This window comes from Mustela nigripes, chromosome 6, assembly GCF_022355385.1.
Source record: "Mustela nigripes isolate SB6536 chromosome 6, MUSNIG.SB6536, whole genome shotgun sequence".
Classification (NCBI taxonomy): domain Eukaryota; kingdom Metazoa; phylum Chordata; class Mammalia; order Carnivora; family Mustelidae; genus Mustela; species Mustela nigripes.
This window is the reverse complement of record NC_081562.1, coordinates 129,256,487-129,277,385: the sequence shown is the minus strand read 5'-3', so window position 1 is coordinate 129,277,385 and position 20,899 is coordinate 129,256,487. Positions and strand designations below refer to the sequence as shown.

At 39.7% G+C, this 20,899-nt stretch overlaps 1 protein-coding gene and 2 long non-coding RNA genes across 7 annotated transcripts in view; 1 reads left to right on the top strand and 2 right to left on the bottom strand.

Moving 5' to 3' along the window:
• The window catches only part of PLXDC2 (plexin domain containing 2), a 463,944-nt gene extending 458,964 nt beyond the window's left edge, over window positions 1-4,980 (top strand). For all 4 annotated transcript variants that reach the window (XM_059404216.1, XM_059404220.1, XM_059404219.1 and 1 more), the window contains one exon: window positions 4,057-4,980. In XM_059404216.1, coding sequence (XP_059260199.1) covers window positions 4,057-4,173 — 117 coding nt within the window. In that variant the 3' untranslated portion in view covers window positions 4,174-4,980. The remainder of the gene's footprint in view (window positions 1-4,056) is intronic.
• LOC132020120 (uncharacterized) lies at window positions 652-4,049 on the bottom strand. The gene is made up of 2 exons (XR_009404932.1): window positions 3,964-4,049; window positions 652-2,606 (listed from the first exon to the last, which is right to left on the bottom strand). It is a non-coding gene; the product is annotated as an uncharacterized LOC132020120 (long non-coding RNA).
• A 5,476-nt stretch (window positions 4,981-10,456) lies between the features above and the next one.
• On the bottom strand, window positions 10,457-20,626 carry LOC132020119 (uncharacterized). Of its 2 annotated transcripts, none has more exons than XR_009404930.1 (2): window positions 20,549-20,626; window positions 10,457-13,824 (listed from the first exon to the last, which is right to left on the bottom strand). It is a non-coding gene; the product is annotated as an uncharacterized LOC132020119 (long non-coding RNA). The 2 variants fall into 2 exon arrangements; XR_009404931.1 differs by lacking the exon at window positions 20,549-20,626 and adding an exon at window positions 18,537-18,634.
• Window positions 20,627-20,899: the final 273 nt, after the last annotated feature.

The window sequence follows — 20,899 nt, the reverse complement described above, 5'->3', positions numbered from 1 at the left end:
ATATGTGAAAGCATTTTAGAAAAGAATCATAATTTGGGTAAAGTTATTACTCTTTCTTCGGCATTTTTAGGGCTAAGATTGAGGTATCAAGGAATTGTTAAAGAGGATAAAATCACATCAAATTCTTAAGACCCCAGGGCATGGTATTTGCTAGATTTTTAAATAAATTTTAAGGTATTATTATGGGGGGAGTAATGCCCTTTTAATGTAGTCAAAATCTAAAGAGGTAATTTTTTTTTTTTACTTTTGCACAAATAACATAGTGTTGAATTAACTGTGTAGTGAGATTATGCCTATTCTACTTCACTTGTCTTTAGAATCTTTGACACCTATATTAATTCTTCAATGCATTTTCTCACCTTTGCAATCTACATTGAAAATCCCTTTCTCCAGAAATGGTTTTATCTTCCATGTGGAAACCACGTTCTATACCTTTTTTTGGTCATGTGTCTTTCAACACAACATCTGGTACCATACTAGAAATTTCAAGTGTTTAGTAAATAATTTGTGTGTCCTCTTTTGGCCCACTAATTCCACCTCTGAGAGTTTATAAAAGGAGCTGACTGGAGATATTCCCATCAAGTTATCAGCAAAGGTATTCATTGTAGAGTTATTTATATTGTCAAAAAATTGGGAAAAAAAACCTCTGAATCTATATAAATCACGATTTAATTATGAAGACATTTAAAAAAAAGATATTTAAAATAATTTTGTACAGAGATAGTTCATAAATTTTTTCACTGTGTCCTTAAGTGCAAAAAAAAAAAAAAGAATTTATAAAGCAGTATATACAGTGATTTAATGTTCCTAGAAATGTATATGAGTGATGTCCACTGATAGCTGAACCAAAGTATGTGTAAATGACGAGGTCTCTAGTCATTTTAAATCTTGGGGTATTTTTTTTTCCTACAATAAGTAGTAATAAATCAAGAGATATTTTCCTTAAGGATATGCAGTTAATTCAGAAAATAAATTTGTATCTTGTTAGAAAGCTTCACTACCCAACATTTTTGTACTTTCTATTTTGAGTACCTCTGCTATGAGCTCACAAAATCCATGATAAACATTACCAGTAATCTGCCAATCTTTCATCTAAGACAGAAAATTATTAGTTAGTAATTCTGACTTACTAACAGATAACTGAAGTTGCTAGTTGTATTTTTAAGACTGAAATAAAATTAGAACCATGTTCACAAATTTCAAGAGTCGTACACAAACCACAGAATTTTAAGAACCAATTTTTATAGTAAGGAGAATTAACTTTGGAAGTAAGTAGATCTCATTTTAAATCTTGGCTCTGCCACTTGTTAGCTTTATGGGTTTGTGCAAAATGTAAATGATTGGCTTGTGCATTTTAATGGGATTATATATGTAAAGCGCCTGGTATAAAACATGAAATACAGCTAAGAGCTTAATAAAATACAACTTTCACATGTAGCAGCAACAGCAATATTCTCATCAATTATGCTTCTTTTTATTTGAAACAAATGCTTTAATTGGATAAATTTGACCTGTAACCCTGTATAAATTTAAGTTATACACACATTACTTTGATACATTGATATAATAAGGTTGCAACATTATCACTTTATATACTTATTGTACAATAGTACTGTCTATATTCAATATACTGTACATTAGATCTCTGTGGCTCAATACTCATTTTGTGTCTGTATCCTGAAACACCATTCATTTTATCCCTCCAGCCCCCATCTCCTGTTAACCACCATTTTTTTAAAAAACATGTTTGACCTTTTAGATTGTACATATAAGTGCTATCATATAGTACTTGTCTTTCTCTGACTTATCTCGCTTAGTATAATATGCTCAAGGTCCGGCCATATTGTTGCAAATGGCAGAATATCCTCCTTTTTCATGGCTGAGTAACTTTCCATTGTACAGCTCTTTATTCATTAATCCATTGATTGGCATTTGGGTTGTTTCCACATCTTAGCTATTGTGAAGAATGCTGTGTCTAATGCTGCGATAAACACGGGGCAGGGGGTGCAAAGATCTCAGCAAATTCGTTTTCATTTCCCTTGGGCATATGCCCAGAATTAGAACTGCTGGATCATATGGCAGATCTGTTTTTAACTTTGTGATGAGCCTCCACATGTTTCCCATAGTCGCTGGACTAATCTACATTCCCACCAACAGTGAATGAGGCTTCCCTTTTCACCATATCCTCGGCAGCACCTGTTGTCCCTTACGATGATAATCTGTGCACCTTTTTAAGTCCCTGACAGCACCATGTCTTTATGTGCTGCGTTGTCAGTTAGGGCTACTTCCCAGGGCCATACTTGCCAGCTGGACGACAGGCAAGGTGGAGATTCAGTGCAAAGATTTGGTGGTGCTACTTGACTCAGAGAAGGACTAGGGCAGCTCTGCCTTCAAAAGTCCAAATGAGAAGTAACTGAAACCAAAGTGGAAGTTCTAAATAGTGAGCACAGTGGCAGTCCGGCCTTTTTCCACTGACAGGAACGATCATGCGTTATAGTGTCCTGCTCCCTAAACATGGTCAGTGTATTTCCATCCATGATGAGCTTTAGTTCCACCAAAGACACACTATTTGCTATTTAGCCCTCTCTTTGTTTTAACTTCATTTCCTGGAAAATAAGGATAATTCAGTTTCTCACATACACCATGGGACTTAACTAATGAATATAAAGCATTCTGACCACATCATATTATACAGGCATAAATAATATTATTAATAGGCAGAATGTAATTGACTCAGTAGATATTTTCCTAGAAAGCAGAGCTCATACTCATTCCTACCTGATGTGAAAACTCTTCTACGCCCATTAATCATTGCCTGTGGAATGGAATTAGCAAATCTAGAAAGCTGCCGAACACCAGGATCTCTACACTAATATTTAACATTTTGCCCATTAAAATTCTTTCGACAGAAATAAACTTCAGATAGAAAGAAACGTCCTTCAGCACTCATTGTCTCATCTACTCCAGAACTGCAGAGACTCTGATCAATGAAACAATAGTTTCTAGTGTCCCTGGAGCCATGAAATGCGTTTTCGTGTCTCTTGCTGCTGTAACTTAGTAATTCATATCAGCACTTGTATTTATAAATCACAGAAGGTTTGTCTGATGGCCAGAGTGCTGGGGAGAAGGGCGCACCTTTTGTCAGAATCAATAACCTATATTTTAGGACCCAATATCTCCTTGTGCCATTATTTAGTTCCTAGGCTGGAGATTGCCTCTGCCCTCTGATGTTCAGTTCAGTTTTCAGGGCATGATATCTGTTCATTTTCAAGTGCAAAAAAGTCCTCTATGGTAAGCCTCAGCTTAATAAATAATTTCTTAAGATAGTAAATGATTTTCTTTCAGTGTGTTTACTAAAAGGTATAGCACCTGATTTGAGACAGACTTCTAAGAACTGTACAGAATTGTATGGCCTTTTGCTTTTGAGCTAATTAATAAATAAAATGAGGTGATTGATTTTCTAGAGAAGAGGAAATGTCAGTGTCTATATATTCAGAAGACTTATTTTTTACTAAATTCATTTTTTCCAAGTTAGACACTTACAGAATCTCTTAGACAAAAGTATTTTGCAAAAGGCACAAACTGTGACTTTGAGAAGCTCTCGCTCCTATGGGGCAGCTCCAGCAAACAGACAGTCACCAGAGAGGGGCTAATAAGACCATAATGAAGATGCAAATGTGGAGCTTTGAGCATGGGTAATTCCACCTGTGGTAGCAATGTGGGATAATGTATTACTAAATTTAATTCGGAAGTTAATCTAAAATATTTGGGAAATACCATGAGACCTGGGTAGCTCAGTGGGTTGGGCAATGGACTCTTGGTTTTGGCTCAGGTCATGATCTCAAGGTCATGGGATCCAGCCCCATATCGAGCTCCTCCCTTCGCACAGAGTCTGCTGGAGAATTCCCTTTCCCTCTCCCTGTGCCTTGCCACCCACCCCCCGCCACCACCACTCACACTCACTCTCTCTTCCAAACAAGTAGATGAAGGCAGATATGTTCTTTAATTATATGACCGTCACCCTGGCAGTCATTGTTTTTGCATTTTCTGTTTCAGAGACGCCCAAGCAGATGGCCTGCGATGAAGTTTCGAAGAGGTTCGGGTCATCCTGCCTATGCTGAAGTTGAACCAGTTGGAGAGAAAGAAGGTTTCATTGTCTCAGAGCAGTGCTAAAATTTCTAGGACAGAACAGCACCAGTGCTGGCTTACAGGTGTTAAGACTAAAAATTTGCCTATATCTTTAAGATGCGCACACCACACACACACACACACACACACACACACACACACACACACACACAGGAGCCCTAAGCTGCTATAGCCTAAAGGAGATGAGATTTCTGGACAAGCCCAGCCCTGGAAAGGTAAAAGAAAAACTAAAACCTATACAAGGTACCACTGACCATTGAACACAGAATTCCCTAGTGGAATGACATTTTATAGTTCACTCAGAACATCTCCTGTGGACTTACCAGAAGTACAAGATGACAGTGCTGTTGGCTTAGGTGCAGGGTTGCAAAGGGATAGAGAAAAAGACAATAATAATAAAGCTTTAGTTCATGAGGGATCTCTACCTTTGGTTCAAATATTCTTCTCTGATGTCTCAAAGATAACTGTGTTCCAAAGCCTGAACCCTTCCTCTCAAAAGAGCAATGATGAATGTTTCAAGATTGCTAAGAGAAACAGCTTGTGCAGGAGCAAAAAACAAACCTAAAATAAGAGGTTTTTCTATCTTTCCACCAGACATGTGGCAAAAGGATTTTGTTTTTCTGGTCTAGATCCACTTGTTCGGACAAGTTCATTATTTTGCAGAATGAATCTTTTATCTGTGCCTACCTCTCCCTTGTTAATGAGTGTCCTTTCTATGCACTGCCCTTTCTGTGGCTGCCAAGCCCTTGGCTAAGGGTTAGGAGAGAGGGAGTGGCACAGGAGATTTTCGGTTCTCCTGCCTCAGAATAAAACACTTCATTTGGTTTTTAAGATACATTGCCTACGTTTTCCCAACTATCAAATCCTATGAAGCCACAGTTGCTCTTGGCTGAAGGAAACAATACCAAGAGTCCCTTCATCATTTTGGAAGCAAAAACATTAAGGGATTCTAAACATATTGGCGGGGGGGAGGGGGTTGGGTTTTTGGTTTTTTTCCTCCTTACTTTGTGCTGTTTCAGGACTTCAGACCCATGCCATTGTTGATTCCTGTCTACGAAGCCATTCAAGTCGGCATATCCCTGGTGATAAAAAAGAATGAAAGAACCCTGCTGAATCATACAGTAATTTTCTTTAAAGCACATAGTAGTTACATAAATATATATATAAATATATTTTTGTTTATAACTAACACAAGGCAGGCTCTTGTGACTCAGAGTGCGTTTGTCATCAAGACAAAAACAAACGCGAAACGCGTTACTGCATACTTCCATAGAGTTGTAAAATAATCCTTAATATTAGAATATTTTTATGTCACTTAGCAAAAGTGGTTCAATTAGTCGCAGTGCCGATCGTTCTCCTGCCTAGTTGAGCCGCTTTTTCATTCCTATAAAACCCTTCCCTCCCTGGCTAAATAATGCAGGTGCAAAATGCTCTTTAGATGGAGTTGACATTTTGCCCCGATGATCATAATCCAGATTTCAAAACTTCTCCACGAATGAGGAAAGCAAAGGCATTGCTTGAGGAGGAAAGTGGTTAATATGTACACTGAGCTCCCAGCGTTTAAATTCAGGTCCTGTGTGTACAATTCCGCAACATCTCGACCCACGAAACTGACATCCTGTGCCAAGACTCTGTAGATTCTTCTAGGGGACGGTGTCCAACATTTGCAGATTCAGGTATCAAGCAGCAGAGATGTCTCATAAGCAGCTTTTTACTAACAGCTCAGCATCTGTATACAGTGTTCGCACAGCACACCATCGGTCTACGAACAGTATCCGATTTTATCTTCACAGTCGTCTGACATAAACTAGTGCCGTCTTCCATCACATATATTTTGCTTTACATTTTTAAATACCTGATGAGGTTAGTAATTTTTTCCTAACCTACTTAGTTAATAATATCAAAAAAGGACAAAAAAAAAAAAGAAAAAAACCTGACAAGGCGATTGAAGGATGTGATGACAATCTCTCTGCTGTATCTGCATCCAGTTTGTATGAAGTATCCCAACTTATTTCTTGTGGAGTAGGTTTGGTCAGATTAGCAATAACCAAATGACTTGCCAATGTAACTGGTGCAACTGGTATTCTACAAAGACATAAAGAACACATAGACGATTCCTTTTAGGATAAGATGACGCTTCTTCCACTAGCTCTTGTGATAGGTGTGGCTTCCAATAGCAGTAGATTGACAGCTATATAAATCTTATGTATATATCCAACTCCTTACACAATTCTTTGAAGTTGTAATGTTGTCTTTCTTTCTTCAGAGCTCATCTTCCATTTTCTATTAAAAGAATTGGCAATTCTGGAAATGAATAAACAAGAAAGACATAAAATTGAATTGTTCAGTGAACTAAAAGCACCTAGAAATGGGGAAAACTTTTTGGAAGTGTGAGAACCCTTCCTAATGAAAGTAGGAGTCAAAAGTGGTAAAAAGTTTCTGCTGTCTATGAATCTTTTAGTGGTAAGGGGAAAGGCTGGCTAATCCCTTTTTTTTTTTCATGAAATTTTTATTCTATTTTATATTTCTCATTTGTTCCTGGTGGCCATTTACTGCAAAGGAGGAGCAAATGTACATCTTGTTTCTAGAAATTCGGAATGGACATTGATGCTTTGGACTTTACATACATTACATATTAGAAAGGGTACATCTGTTCATTACTTAAATACTATGAACATAGTAGAGAATAACAGTTTTAAAAATTAAGAATAGCAAAGGAACACATACAGACTTCTGAAAAAATCTGATACACAGTGCTACAGAGGAAATAACATTTGGTATAAAGGTCAAGAAAAATGTCTTAAGCCAACCAGATAGCACTGACCACAATGTTGGTTTGGTTTTAAAGTGTTTAGACTTTAAGATAGACTAACAAACAGAAAACTAAAAATAAATAATAAAGTACAGTTTACCTCCATTATTATTTTAGTTTGAGATACCTAGAGCATTTACTGATCTCTCTCACATGGAGCTTCTAGAGTTGTGCCATCCAGTATCCTTTCCACAAGCCAAATTTGGCTCTTTAAATTAAAATTAATTAAAATTAAATTTTTTAAAAAGCCACTGAGTTCTTCAATCACTAGTCACATTTCAAATGCTCAATAACCACATGTGGCTTGTTGGCTTCCATATTGGACAACACAGCACATTCCCGTCATTGCAGAAAATTCTGTTATACAGGGCTGTAGAGTAGAGGTCTTTCAATTCCCTGTCCTTGAACAAAAGGGAGAAGGAAGAAAAAGAAGATTTGGTAGTTCTTGGGTATATCCAAGAGTTTTTTATCTCAAAGAGGCAACATGCTCTAATGAAAAGAATATCAGCTGACACAGCTTTGACTCTCCACTATGTTATCTTGGGAAAATCACTTTAACTTCCATGACTCTCAATTTACAATTTTGGAAAATAAAAATATTTTTGCTCTGTCTTCTTTGCAAGGTTATTATTATGCAGATTAACTAAATGTACAGATGTATAGGCTTTTAAAACCTTCCATCACTGTAACCCATATAAAGCCCGCCTTGGTCCACTCTCAGCACAAATTTGCATTCAGAGGAAGAAAAGTCCATCAATCCTAAAAGCATTCAAAGACAAATCAATAAAAAATTTTCTTGAGAAAATGCCAAAGGAGAAATTGCTCGATTTTCCCCCATCTTAATATTTTCTCTTAATATTTCCCCTCTGTCATGTCTCTCCCAACTTTGACTCCACCACCATGACAGAGTCCCTATGTTTATGCTACTTCTAGTTCAATTCCTTATTGTGTAGAGTCACTTAGACTCTCTAGTTTCTTGTAATTTCCCAGTTAACTCTTCACAGCAAAGGCAAGCCCAGGGGCTGACCAGGAGGCTTCTCTTTAGAAGGAAATACCTCTAACATAAATAACTTCAAATATTTATCTCTGCAACACAAATATAAAGGCCCACTATACTAAGATATAAAAATACAAAAATACATGGAACTCAATTTCTAAACTATAAAAGTTTACAAATGCAAATGAAAGGATTACTATTCTTTTAGATTATACTAATATGCAGATAATACATAATGTAATTAGTATAATTTATTAGTTTCTGCGGCCAAAAGTTCTTACATTATTACCTTTCCTGCAGGAGTGTAAATGTGGTTATGTCCTCAAGTGTCTGTTGCCCATTTGAGAAAACGTTTGCCAGAATCCAGACCTTGATTCAAGAAACTTTCCTTCCATGATAAGAAATTAATATTTAAATAAGACTAAATGAGAAATAGATCCTATCATTATGGTTATTCCTCCTGTGAAATGTTATTTTGCTTGGTATTTCTTCGGACATTTTTCAGATATTTTATTACAGTAAGCTTTACTAATTCCCAAAGATTACTCTAGCTCTTACTTTTCCAACCCGCCCCATATTTTGGTATCAACATTCATATGCCAGAATCACGGCGAGTCATCTAATCCAAGCTCTTCATGTTACAGATCAGAAAACTGACTCCCAGAAAGATATGGTTATTTTTCCAGCGTCAGAATTGGGTCTTGAACTTAAAACTTCCTTCTGGTAATTTCTGTTACCATTTTTCTTTCCTATACCCCTTCATCACTTAAGACCAACCAAGTAGCTTAGAAGACACAGTCTTAATAAGGCTAACTTTATCTGTAGTATTGACTCTTCTTAATATAGAATAATATAGAACTTTGGATCAATCTTCCTCTGTCATGTTCATAAGAATAGTACCATTTTTTTTTATATAAGTTTTATCTCAACTTTTTTTTTTCCTAAATTTTTTTTTAAAGATTTTATTTATTTATTTGACAGACAGAGATCACAAGTAGGCAGAGAGGCAGGCAGAGAGAGAGAGAGGAGGAAGCAGGCTCTCCGCGGAGCAGACAGCCCAATGCGGGGCTTGATCCCAGGACCCTGGGATCATGACCTGAGCCGAAGGCAGAGGCTTTAACCCACTGAGCCACCCAGGCGCCCCTCTTTTTTTTTTTTTTTTTAAGATTTCATTTATTTATTTGACAGAGAGAGATCACAAGCAGACGGAAAGGCAGGCAGAGAGAGAGGGGGAAGCAGGCTCCTTGCTGAGCAGAGAGCCCGATGCAGGACTCGATCCCAGGACCCTGAGATCATGACCTGAGCCGAAGGCAGCAGCTTAACCCACTGAACCACCCAGGCACCCCAGAATAGTAACATCTTTATGACAAACAGTGATTTCAAGTTCTAGCCATTACAGTGTCTTTATTTGGTTTTGCATGCCCTTCTCACACCTACCTGTGGTCATCTGTCAGCAACACTATTTTTTGTCATTTAAGATCATTATACATTTGTTTCAATTCTTCCCAAATTCATCTGAAAACTAAGAATCTTCATAGTATATTTTCTTACAACATATATAATCCCAATTTTTGTTTTTTAAACCATTTGAACTTTTTTGCCATAGGAAGGTTTTTTGAGCAAATAGTATGAGGTCTGTGGCATTACCTATTCATATTATGTTGTGTTTATAAAGCACTTTACCTTTTGTGGAGCACTTTGATTCATCCCTTTATTTGTTCACTCATTCAGCCACTCAGTTTACTTAAATATTTATTGAGTACCTGCTGGAACCAAGTTCTCATGCTGGACCTATGGTGTATAGTGATAAATACAAACAGTGAGAGATCAGGCACATTGAATGATAATTGTAACATGATGGAATCCTCAAGCACAACTTCGCAAGTAGGGTCAGATCAATATTACTCTATCCAACTTCCAATTCCAATTGTCTATTATCCTTATATAGGGAACTATCGGGTATTTGCCTGAAGAATGTTTCAGAAATATGACATATCGTTGGGTACCAGTTCTGTTTGCTCTATTTTTAAATGGTTTGTAAGTTTCATTCATGAGAACAAAAAGTGACTCATCCAAAGTTGTCCCCGACCCAGGAGGACTTCCCAGGTCACTTGAACTTTTTCTGACTAGATGTGACCATTCGCTTTCTTGTGCCAGTATTCTCTGAATGTTCAACATCATAGTTTTCAGGTATTCCAAAAACACCAATATATCAAAGAAGCATTTGCACTTTAAGTGTGTGTGATCATCATGTCGCTAATTAGACTGCCTCAGCCATTCTCAACCTCAGCACTGTTGACATTTTGGGTCCCCTAATTCTTTGTGGGGTGGGAGGGTAGGGTGGAAATAGCCCCATGTGTTATAGGGCACATATGAGAGCTTCTAGGCATCTTCTGTTGGTTTTATGCCAGTAACGCGCGCTCGCTCTCTCTCTCTCTCTCTCTCTCTCTCTCTCACACACACACACACACACACACACACACGGACAACTAAAGAGGTCTCCAGATATTTCCAAATGTCCCCAGATTGGGATTGGGAAAACTGCTGAATTATCTAATAAGCAAAATATATCAGGAGAAAAAAAAAAAGAAATGTTTCTCTTTCACTTGTCACTTAAACTTTAGGGTAGTTCGTTTTTTGTTTTTTATTTATAGTAAGACTTGGAATCATAAACTGTTTGAATTAGAAAGGACGTAAAAGTCACTACTTCAGTTACAAGCCAATATCATCCTTATCTATTTCCCCATCTCTCAGGTTAACAAATTTATTGAGAGAAAATCAGAAGATTGGTTATCTCTGGAAACTTGGAAATTGGTTTTTTTCATAGCAAGAGATAAGGCTGTTGGGTAATTATGTTTTGCTGCTATAATAGTAGGTGCTGTGACGTTAGCTTCAGTGTGGGGACTCGGGGTCATACAACTTCAGTATCACAGGCTCTGTTTTGAGGAGTTTCCTATCTGTCATATCACACAGCTCCAAATCTTGGTCCTTCATCTTTGCCTTCAACATGCACATAGAAGTTGAAGTTTGGTACATTGAATTTTAAGTATATCTGGAATGAGCTTTCTATGTCTGATATTCTGTTATTTCTATTTCTATACCTGGTTTTTTTTATGGTCCCTCTAGAATAAAAAATTACCATCTTGAGCTATTGAAAATTGGAAATTTCCGAGTGGTGATATTGAAATCTGTCAAGCCCAAGTTCCTAATGATTTGATGTGCCTTATGTCAGTGCTCCTGTTAGATCAGTGATTTTCTGGGGTTAACTGTGCATCAAGTGAGTCACACTTGTTTCTATACTGCACCAGTTGGAAAGCTTGGTGGAGTTTTACAAAGAGAGCCACTCAAGAATATATTCCTAGAAATAACAGCAAACCCTCAACTGGAATATCGGGCCTCCCCTTAATCCCTTTGCTAACCAGACTTTGGGAGCATCATAACCATTTACTACAAGTTGCTACTATGCTGACACAATGGAAAGCCTTGATTACAAAGCCTAAAGAATATTGAGGAGCTCACACAGAAAGCACTGTTGAAAGACAATCCTAGAAACCAGAAAGTTTCAGCCGAGGAGACCCTCAGTGTGTCTTCTCTACCATGGTCCTATCAGACAGTTTGATGTCACGTAACATTTTGATTAAGCTGATCTTCTAATTTCGGCGGAAATTGGAATGCATCTGCCTGCTTGTAACCGGACATAACTTTTAAACCATCCAACTGCCACTGCTCTCCCAGTGATGATTCCAAAGAAGATGGTAATTTTTGTAAGATAGTAATTATTCAAGTAAAATCGCATAATTTCTTGAATCACTTCTCCCCGACACGTTTATGAAGTACATCATCTTTGACTTCTCAGTAGTGCATTTATTATGAATGACTGAATTATGTCTAGAGAAATAAATGCTCAAAACTCGTTATTATAAGTGAATTTCCAGATCACTGTTGACACTAAATAAAAGATTCTGTGATTTTAAATCCAGAATATAAGACTGGGGATGGGGAATAATATAAATCATATACTGGTCCTCATCCTTTTCTAATTTCTAAAATTTACTAACATTTGAGGATTATGTAAAAAAAATATAATGGAATAAAGCAAAAATTTTTAAACTGGCAGATAGTGATATATTTGTTTTGATTCTGGTTGAAAATCTCAGTGATTTCTCTCATTCCCAATGATATGTTATTTTTTAAAAAAGAGAGTCTCTCTCTTCCCTAGCATTACAAAAACAATATTTTCATGACCAAAATATCACTTACTGATGATGCAGCTATAAACCTTTGTGCCTGTTGCATAGATATGTAGCATGAAACCTATTTTAGAAGTTTGCTATGTGGGGAGAGGTATAAACATAGGAGTGGGTGGGTGAATATGAGCCACAAGAAAATTAAAGATTGACGTATGCTATCGAGCAAAAGTTTCACCTTCTTCAGAGCAATGTACAGATCAATAGTAGACAAAGATCGGCTCATAATTAGGTCATTCAGACATTCAGACACTGGAGCACAGATCTTGCCCATTAGCCTAGAACACAGGTCATATACAGAAAGTCAAGGATGTCTCCAATTAATCTGAAACTCAACCATCATCCACCTGTACTTCTTCTATGGCACAATCCTAAAATCATGAAGGCCCCTGCTCTCGGAAACTGGGTTACTTACAGTCAATTAAGGGCCAAAAAGAGGCATTTCCATTTAGTTCCATCTGACTTACAAGTCATGTTCTTTGGTTCCCTTGTGCCAGAGACCATGAGATAGCCAACCACACAGAGGCAATAAAATGCACTAAAAAGAAAATAAATTTTCCTGAGGAAAGGAGAAGAAAGGATACTTTCACCTGTGGACCCAGAGCTGAATCTCTGTGACGTTTGACCATCTCGGGACCTTCTTGTACTATCAACTAGACACATAGTCAAGTCCAAGCAACCATTTTTAAGGCGGTTTGAACAAAAACATGCTCAGACTGTCATATTTATAGCAGAGAAATAAAAACCCAAATTCAGTGTCCTCCACGAGACTACTCTGAAAATACCCTCAAAGTGAAGTCAGAGCTTTCCTTGCTGAGACCTGTTAAAATCATTTTAGGGCAATGAAATAAGGTTCTTTAGACACAGACATTTTGTGTACATTGTAGCTCACTCTCAGAGTCCTAGCTGAGAAGGGGAAAGTCTTTTCATAGGCTGGTCAAAACAAATCTCTCATTGGCCTCATTTGAGACATTTGGACAGTGCCTGGGAAGTACATTATTTTCAGGGGGAAAAAAAGAGACAGCCTTTTTTGCATGCCAGCTGGGATCATGGGAACTTCCAATGCCAGGAATTTACTACTGTTTCTGGTAATTCTGCTTGTAGTCATCTGCAATGTTGAAGTGTGAAAAGAGAAGAAGCTAGGCACCCTGGGGGCTGTCTGTGTTTTATGCCAGTTGCACCAGTGCAGGGAATATTTTTAAATGCATTTTGAAGTGGGTAGAATTGTACCCTTTGTCAGAATCACAAGGCTCACTGTTGTGCTCCTGAAAGAGAACACTGGGGGGAAATCTGACCCTCTAAACCCAGTCAGCCCCTACAAAAGGAAAGACTGCGTGGGAGAGCACAGCACATGGCAAGTTTGTTTCTCACTGTTTTTCCAAAGCCCCATACTCACATCGAGGACGTGTCTTTCAGGTGAAGGTGAATCTTGCAGAGGTTTTCCAGAATTTTGCTTTAATCCAGGGTTTGGAAAACTGAGCACTTTAAATTTACTCCAGTCTCTGGGTGTCTTTCCTATTTCCTCTGCCATGTCAGTGAGACATTCTGAGCCTACATTCTTCCATGGCCGAATAACGTACACATACTTCCTGATGACCTCACGCTTGACGTACCTGAACCTGCAAATGTAGAATGATTGTACATGAATTTGCACTAATGGTGTCTGATAGCAGACGAGGTGTGACCTTTACTGAAACCGATGGTTTAAATTCAAGAACTCAGATGCTCTGTACTTCTGCAAGCTTCCTGATTATTATCACTGTAAGATTAATTATCTAAGTTTGAATATATTTCCTTAGAGTTCATTAATTTGCCATCTCTTTTACCTGGGGATCATTATGATTGCAATAAGTCATTAATGTTTTCCTCACACAGCTACTTAAACCAAGTTTTTCTGCAACTCTGGTTCTGCTCACAGTATGTGGGAAATCTTCATTTTTTTCTCCTAGTAAAAATTTTGTAAGAAAGCCGGTGTATCGATGGCCATGGTGACACAGTTCATCTTAAAAAGGTCTGGAAGCTGGTGGTGACCAAATGTTATCTGTGTTGTCTCTGTTGATTGCTATTTTCGGAATTAAACTCTGTTTTTCACTTACAGTTGGAGTCAACAAATTGGGGATTTTAGAAGGGGAGAAGGGAACAATTTGTGTAATACTGCTGTCATATTTGACTACATATTAAAAACAATAAATGATCATTTTGTTTTAATTTCTTAAATACTTTTATCCTGGTCTTTCAACATACTTATGTTTCCTTTCCACTACTAGTTTTGGAACATTTTACTTACAGAAGAAATTTTGCTGTGTCCAGAGGCACGGGCTAAGGACAAGGTAGAAAATCCTCTTGATTCTAACCTGCCTTGATACCAGCTAGAGCAAGCTGGAGAAAAGGAAGGACCTAGAACATCATAGTGCGCAGCTGGGTGGAGGCTTGGTTCCTGCCTCTGCCCCTCAAAGTACAGAGGCCCTGGTTGATTTCTAGATAGACAGGTGGGACCTAGCTGCCTGTTGAACTCTAAGTCCTAGAATCAGTCAAGGTGCTTCCACTGAGCTCCTGACCTTGTCACTAGTCTTCGTTTGGGAGCTCCAGTGGTTTTCCAAATGTATTACTAAAGGTTCTCTCTTATTCCATCCCCCTTGTTCTTTAACTAGAAATGATGGTACCTCTTGCTCCAGGGGCTTTTGAATGTGTGCCCCAGCTAATTTATGCAGAACATCTGAAGAGAAATGTTCTGAGCTCCAAAGATCCTTTCCCTGGTTTGTCACCCATCATTCCTGGACCATCCTTTGCACAACCCCAGGTGTGCACCGACCTGAACCCAGGACTGGGAAGCAAATGCTGGAAGCTGCTGTGGGGGCTCCCAGTCAGTCCCAGGCATTTCTCCAGCCATTGCTCAGGGCAATTCAATAATGGTTTTTCAAGTCTTACCTCTGTATGGGTCTTTTGGGCTATATCGATGAAGCTTTGATAACATGGAGTAAATTCAGAACTGCGATTTTAAGTGGTGTAAATTGGCTATAGGTTGCCAAAAGGGAAAAATTACTCGTGCAAATCAAAAATTACTCGTGCAACTTTCCCTAATAAGAGAAAAACATCTAAACCGGTGTTTATAGTGTGCCATTTTCTTGGAAAGTAAAAATGTTAAAGAAAAAATGCTCCTGATGATCATACAGCATTTAAATTAGCTATAGATACATATCGCTTATAACTCGAGAGAGCAGGTTTTCTCCTTAGGGATCCTTATTCCAAACCACTCTTTCCAGAATCTAAGCCTTCTGACAGGCAGTTGGGAAATTTTCTGCCTCAGTTGATCTTAACAAATATTTGTTAATGTCTAATCTATGCTATGCAGTGGCTTGATTCCAGAGCTACCAAAACAAACAAACAAACAAAAACCAACATCCCTGCTTTTAATTAGTCCACAGCCTAGTGGGGGAGGCAAATATCTACACAAATAGGCAAATTAAGTATTTTAGGTCTCAGAATAGAACTATTTCCACAGTATGCTGCAGTCCCGGGCACGGGGGGTGGGGGTGCGGTGCAGAAGAGTTCATTATGGATGAAAAGAGGTCAGGAGAACTTCCGTAGAGCCAGTGATATCTGAACGTGGTCCAGAAAGGGCAGAAGGCTTTCACCAGGGGACAGCATGAGCATACCAGAGGGTGGCTCTGAGCAAACGGGCGGGCCAGGGCAGAGAGGCGGCTGGGGAGGAGGCAGAGGCCAGAGACTTAAAGCCCTCAATGATGTCCACAGGACCTCACAGGGTATCTTCAGAGCAATAGGTGCACTTGAAAATTTTGAGGCAGAAGAGCCATATAAACCAAACTTTTTTAGAAAGATCACCCAACAGGCAAAGTCATGGGTGAATTGCAGGGGAGAACACTGAGAGACCATTCTGGAGACAACTGCTCAGTTCTGGCTACCGTTCTATGACTACTGTTCTTTCTTAGTTTTCAGATCTTAGCCTCCATGTCTTTGGTCCTCTCCTAATAAAACCCAAGCCCACCAGCAAGTATGAAATGCCCCCCTCCCCTGCAGCCACCCGTTCCAGCAAATTACACGTTCCCGTTCTCCCAAGGAAGTAGCACAATACAATCTGACACATTTTCCCATGAAATCAGCAGGAACCGCCTGGGTGTACCCAACTCTTTCAACAACAAGAACTCCCTTCTCCATCTTCTAAAAGTCCCAGGCAATCCAGACAACCAAGACTGCCTGAGGTGGAGGTTAAGCTTCCCCCACGATGACGGTAACATGGGAAATTGACAGATATAGTCAATTGACTATATCTGTCAATTTCCTTATAGTTGAGATAGACTTATTAATTGAAGTATTTGAAGTTTGACTTTAAGCTGCTGTCCCTAAAATAAATGAACAAATGATTTTTTAAAAGATTTATTTATTTGAGAGAGTGAGAGAGCGAGAGAGAGAAAGAGAGAGCGTGCACGCATGATAGGGGGAAGGGCAGAGGGAGAAGGAGAGAGAGCCTCAAGCGGACTCTGCACTGAGCACAGAGCCCAATGTGGGGCTTGATCTCATAACCTCAAGATCATGACAAGATTCAGATGCTTAACTAAACCACTCAGGCACCCCAAGTGATTTTTTTTAATGTTAATAGTAACCCATGGAGTTGTCCTTAGAATTAACGAGTTAGTAAATGCTCAGTCAGGACTATCTGTTGTTCCCACAAAGCTCAGCAAATCCAAATTACAGAAAGGAACTGGAAAGATCAAATGATTTCTGAGGCCAGTGGGGATACGAGGCACGATGAAGCTTCTAGCGTGGTTACAGTCAAATGTCAGTAAAGGGTAGAACTGGATCTCAGATCCAGTGGGGAAACAATGAAGTCAAGATTGACAGAAACTACCGACAAAGCCTCAGAGATCTGAAGTAGTCCACAGTAAGATGATTTCAAAGCAAACTGCTTCTGGATAATTTGAGAGTCAGTTGAAGTATTTCAGAGCTCTTCGAGAAAGCAGATGAACACCTGATTTAGTCATCGGGGAGACTGAAGATACCGTCCTATAGAAGGCTCTGCATTTAGAGAGCTTGGCTTTCCTGCTTAAGTGCTGTCTCATTACAGCGCAGTGGAGCTTGGGCCTTGGAGGTGGAAGGAGCTGGGAAGGCAGAAGGCAAGTTTTGAGATACTCCTCTATGCCTCCAGTTTATAGCCAGCCACATTTCACACACACACCCTACTGCCTCCACTGGCTTAGCAGGAATCCAAGAAGGGCAGATGAGAGTGCAGGACAGAGAAAAGATAAAGTTTCTGACTAGAACCCACTGCCATCACTGGTTCCGATTTCCCCGAACCAGACATTAAGAAATGTCATCTGTACTCCTGTGTCTTCAAATCTAAATGAAGGGTCCTTACGGTTTTTGGAAATTTCAAAAATGTGTCCAAGAGAGAAAACCAATGAGAGTCCCATATAGAGTCTGCAAATCTAGGCCCTGTAGGCAATGCCCCTCCTCACCCCAACCAGGAATGGGTTTATTCGCAGCCTGGAGTTGTTAGCACTTTAAAGTCACAGGGAAATGTGCTTGGCCTCCCAGAGTAAATACACTTCACAAAGGCCAGCATCTCTTGATAAATGTTAATCGACCCCTTTTTAGTGTGCATTACTCTTGATAGCGGCAACAAACTTGCCTTACAGCCTTTGAACTTCTACCAGATATACTCCTGACATTTTTCTTGGTGAGCTTTACAACCATTTTGGAGTTGCACAATAACATTGGGCTATTTTTCTCCCCAGATTTCTTTTTACAATTGCAATTTAGATTTCGTTCCAAAATGATTCAATGTGGTGCGAGCCTTGATAGAATGTGAACTGCATCTCCTGCTGCAGTCTGGCTGTAAGCCTCGAGGATGGGATACATAAATTATTTTAAATGCCATAGAACCTTGCATCTTACTTCTTTCTCCAATGTTTTAAATCCACATCGGGATGCCTTGAAGTGAGATCCTGAACATGCAAGAGCACATCGCCAGAAGGACAAATGGTGACTTGCAAAAAGGGAACCATCCCTTTCATAAAATGGTGTCTTTTGAAATTTAATGAGAAGTCCTTTTCTTGAGGAAAGCTACATTATTTGGACCAAACTAGCGGGTTAAACAGTAGTAAGGTGAAGCAGAAAGGAGCACAGCTGTTAGAACAGTGGGAACAAGAGCTTGGCTATCGCAGGAGACTCCCCAGTGGACCCTACACAGTAGCGGGCAGAAAGGATGTGCCTGGAGGGGGAGGGGAGGGGGTACCCGCGCGGACTTTCTATTGTTTTAGTTTACGGCCTGATATGAAGCTTTATTGAGGCACTGGGGTGGGAGTTCACTTACTTCAGACAGATGGCTGCAGTCCAGTTTGATTTCCTTGAGATAAAACCACAACTGATAAGTGACCTGGCAGCCAGGGCTCAAAGGCATGAAAACATTCAGTCCCTGCTAAGACAGGAAGGGAAGTCCGGTGGTGACTGCTTTTTGCCCTTCTGAGAAATGTCAAACCAGGATCCCCGCATCATCGAGAGCTCACTGGGGAGCATGGATTGGGTTTACATATGTCCGTTTCCTGAGACAAGTCTTCTCTCTGCGCCCCTAATAGGAGAGCTCGGGTCCGTGGATACCTGCCCATGTAGCAATTAAGGGGACAAGGTCTGTGACGTCACATGGCCCACCTCTCTGGGGCCGGATACCTTCATCTACAAAGAGAGGATTAAAATAGTCCTGACTTCCTAAGATTATTGTAACAAACAAACGTTTCACTAAAACGTTTCACTTCGTGTTATGCTGTAACACTCAATAAAACTTAGTTATCACTGTTGCTTATGAAAGATACATTGATTTTGTCACAAAAATGCTGCCTTAGTCCTTAGGACCTAGTCCTTAGTCCTAAAAATTGTGCCTTAAAGGGACAATCACCTGGGAAGAGAAACGGGGAAATAAGCCTTTCAAACTAGAAATTGCATGGGAGGAAAGCTACGCGCCTTTGACTCTTCCTACTTATTCTCCCTGAAAAGTCTCATTTCTCCCCAGGTCTAGGGCAGTCTCTTCCCTGCCCTGTTCCAAGAGACTTACCAGAGTGAAAAGGACGGAGCTTTCAATGTGAGTGATGAAAAATAAAATATTAAATAGGAAAATACAATACCTAGGGGAAGACCGTTTGCTTATAAAATTTAAAAAGGTACCTGTCTTTTAAAAAATTTGCTTATTAACAATTTTACAGAAAAATCAAGACCTCTGTTACTCAAAAAACTATTTTTATATGTCTGCTTCTAAGCAAAATGAGAAACGCATTTCCAACATATCTCAAGGTAGTTTCAAATGTAATTCCTAAGAAGCAACACGTTTTAAGCTTGTGAGAACCTGCTTCATACTGATAGACTAAGGCACGGCTTCCTGCCTGTTTCTATCCACAGATCACTTCTGACAGCAAATGTGTCGTCGCTTGGTTTGTTTCCCATACCAACCAACTCCCAACTTCCTGGACACCAACTGAGTGTCCTACAATTCAGTTCAGTCCTGATACTAACTGCTGGAAGTTAGTGCAGACCCCAAAGTTTTGTTTTTTGTTTTTCGGGGGTTTTTAAATATATATTTTTAATAAACATATAATGTATTATTAGCCCCAGGGGTACAGGTCTGTGAATCGCCAGGTTTACATACTTCACAGCACTCACCAAAGCACATACCCTCCCCAATGTCCATAACCCAACCACCCTCTCCCGACCCCCCTACCCCCAGCAACCCTCAGTTTGTTTGGTGAGATTAAGAGTCTCTTATGGTTTGTCTCCCTCCCAATCCCATCTTGTTTCATTGATTCTTCTCCTACCCCCTTAACCCCCCACATTGCCTCTCCACTTCCTCATATCAGGGAGATCATATGATAGTTCAGACCCCCAAAGTTTAAGGGGTCAGCCCTACCAGACTGTTCCCACACCAGACACCAACAGAAAATCCTGGACCACCCAAACTTCTGATAAACCAACTGTAAATCTACAACCACTCCTTGGGTTCGATAATTTGCGAGAGTGGTCCTAAAGCTCAGGGAAAACAGACTACTTACTATTACCAGTTTATCATGAAGAATTCATCTCAGGAATAGCCAGTGGGAGAGATGCCCGGGGTAAGGTATAGGGTTCAGAGCTTCCGTGCCCTCTCTGGATACACCACACTTCCAGGGCTCCCTGAAGCCCATTGTTTAGGAGTTCTCAGGGAGATTCCATTACAATTGGCACCATTGATTAAATCATTGGCCATTACTGATTAACCTAATTTCCAGGTGCTTTGCTCTACCTGGAGATGGGGGGGGGTTGGGGGGTGGGAGGTTAAAAGTTCTAATCTTCTCATCCTACCTTGGTCTTTCTGGTGACCGGCCCCTGTCCCGAAGCTATCAAAGCGTCCACTAAGAGTCTCCCCCTAGAATAAAAGACAATCCTAGCAATTTTATCACTCAGGAAATTCCAAAGGATTTAGGAGCTCGGTGCCAGGAAACAGGGACAGATCAAATATATATTTCTTGTGGTTCTTCTCAGGCCTTGTGAGTCAGAGACTTCTGCCAATCCTCTCTTCCCCCTTCTGCGACATGCATCTCCTGCTTGCCACAATAAGAATGTTTCTGCACAAAGACGCCTAGTACTCAGGAAGCTTCTCACAGCAGATGTCCCTTTGTAATGTGATAGTAGGCCCACCTGGGTATAGCAAAC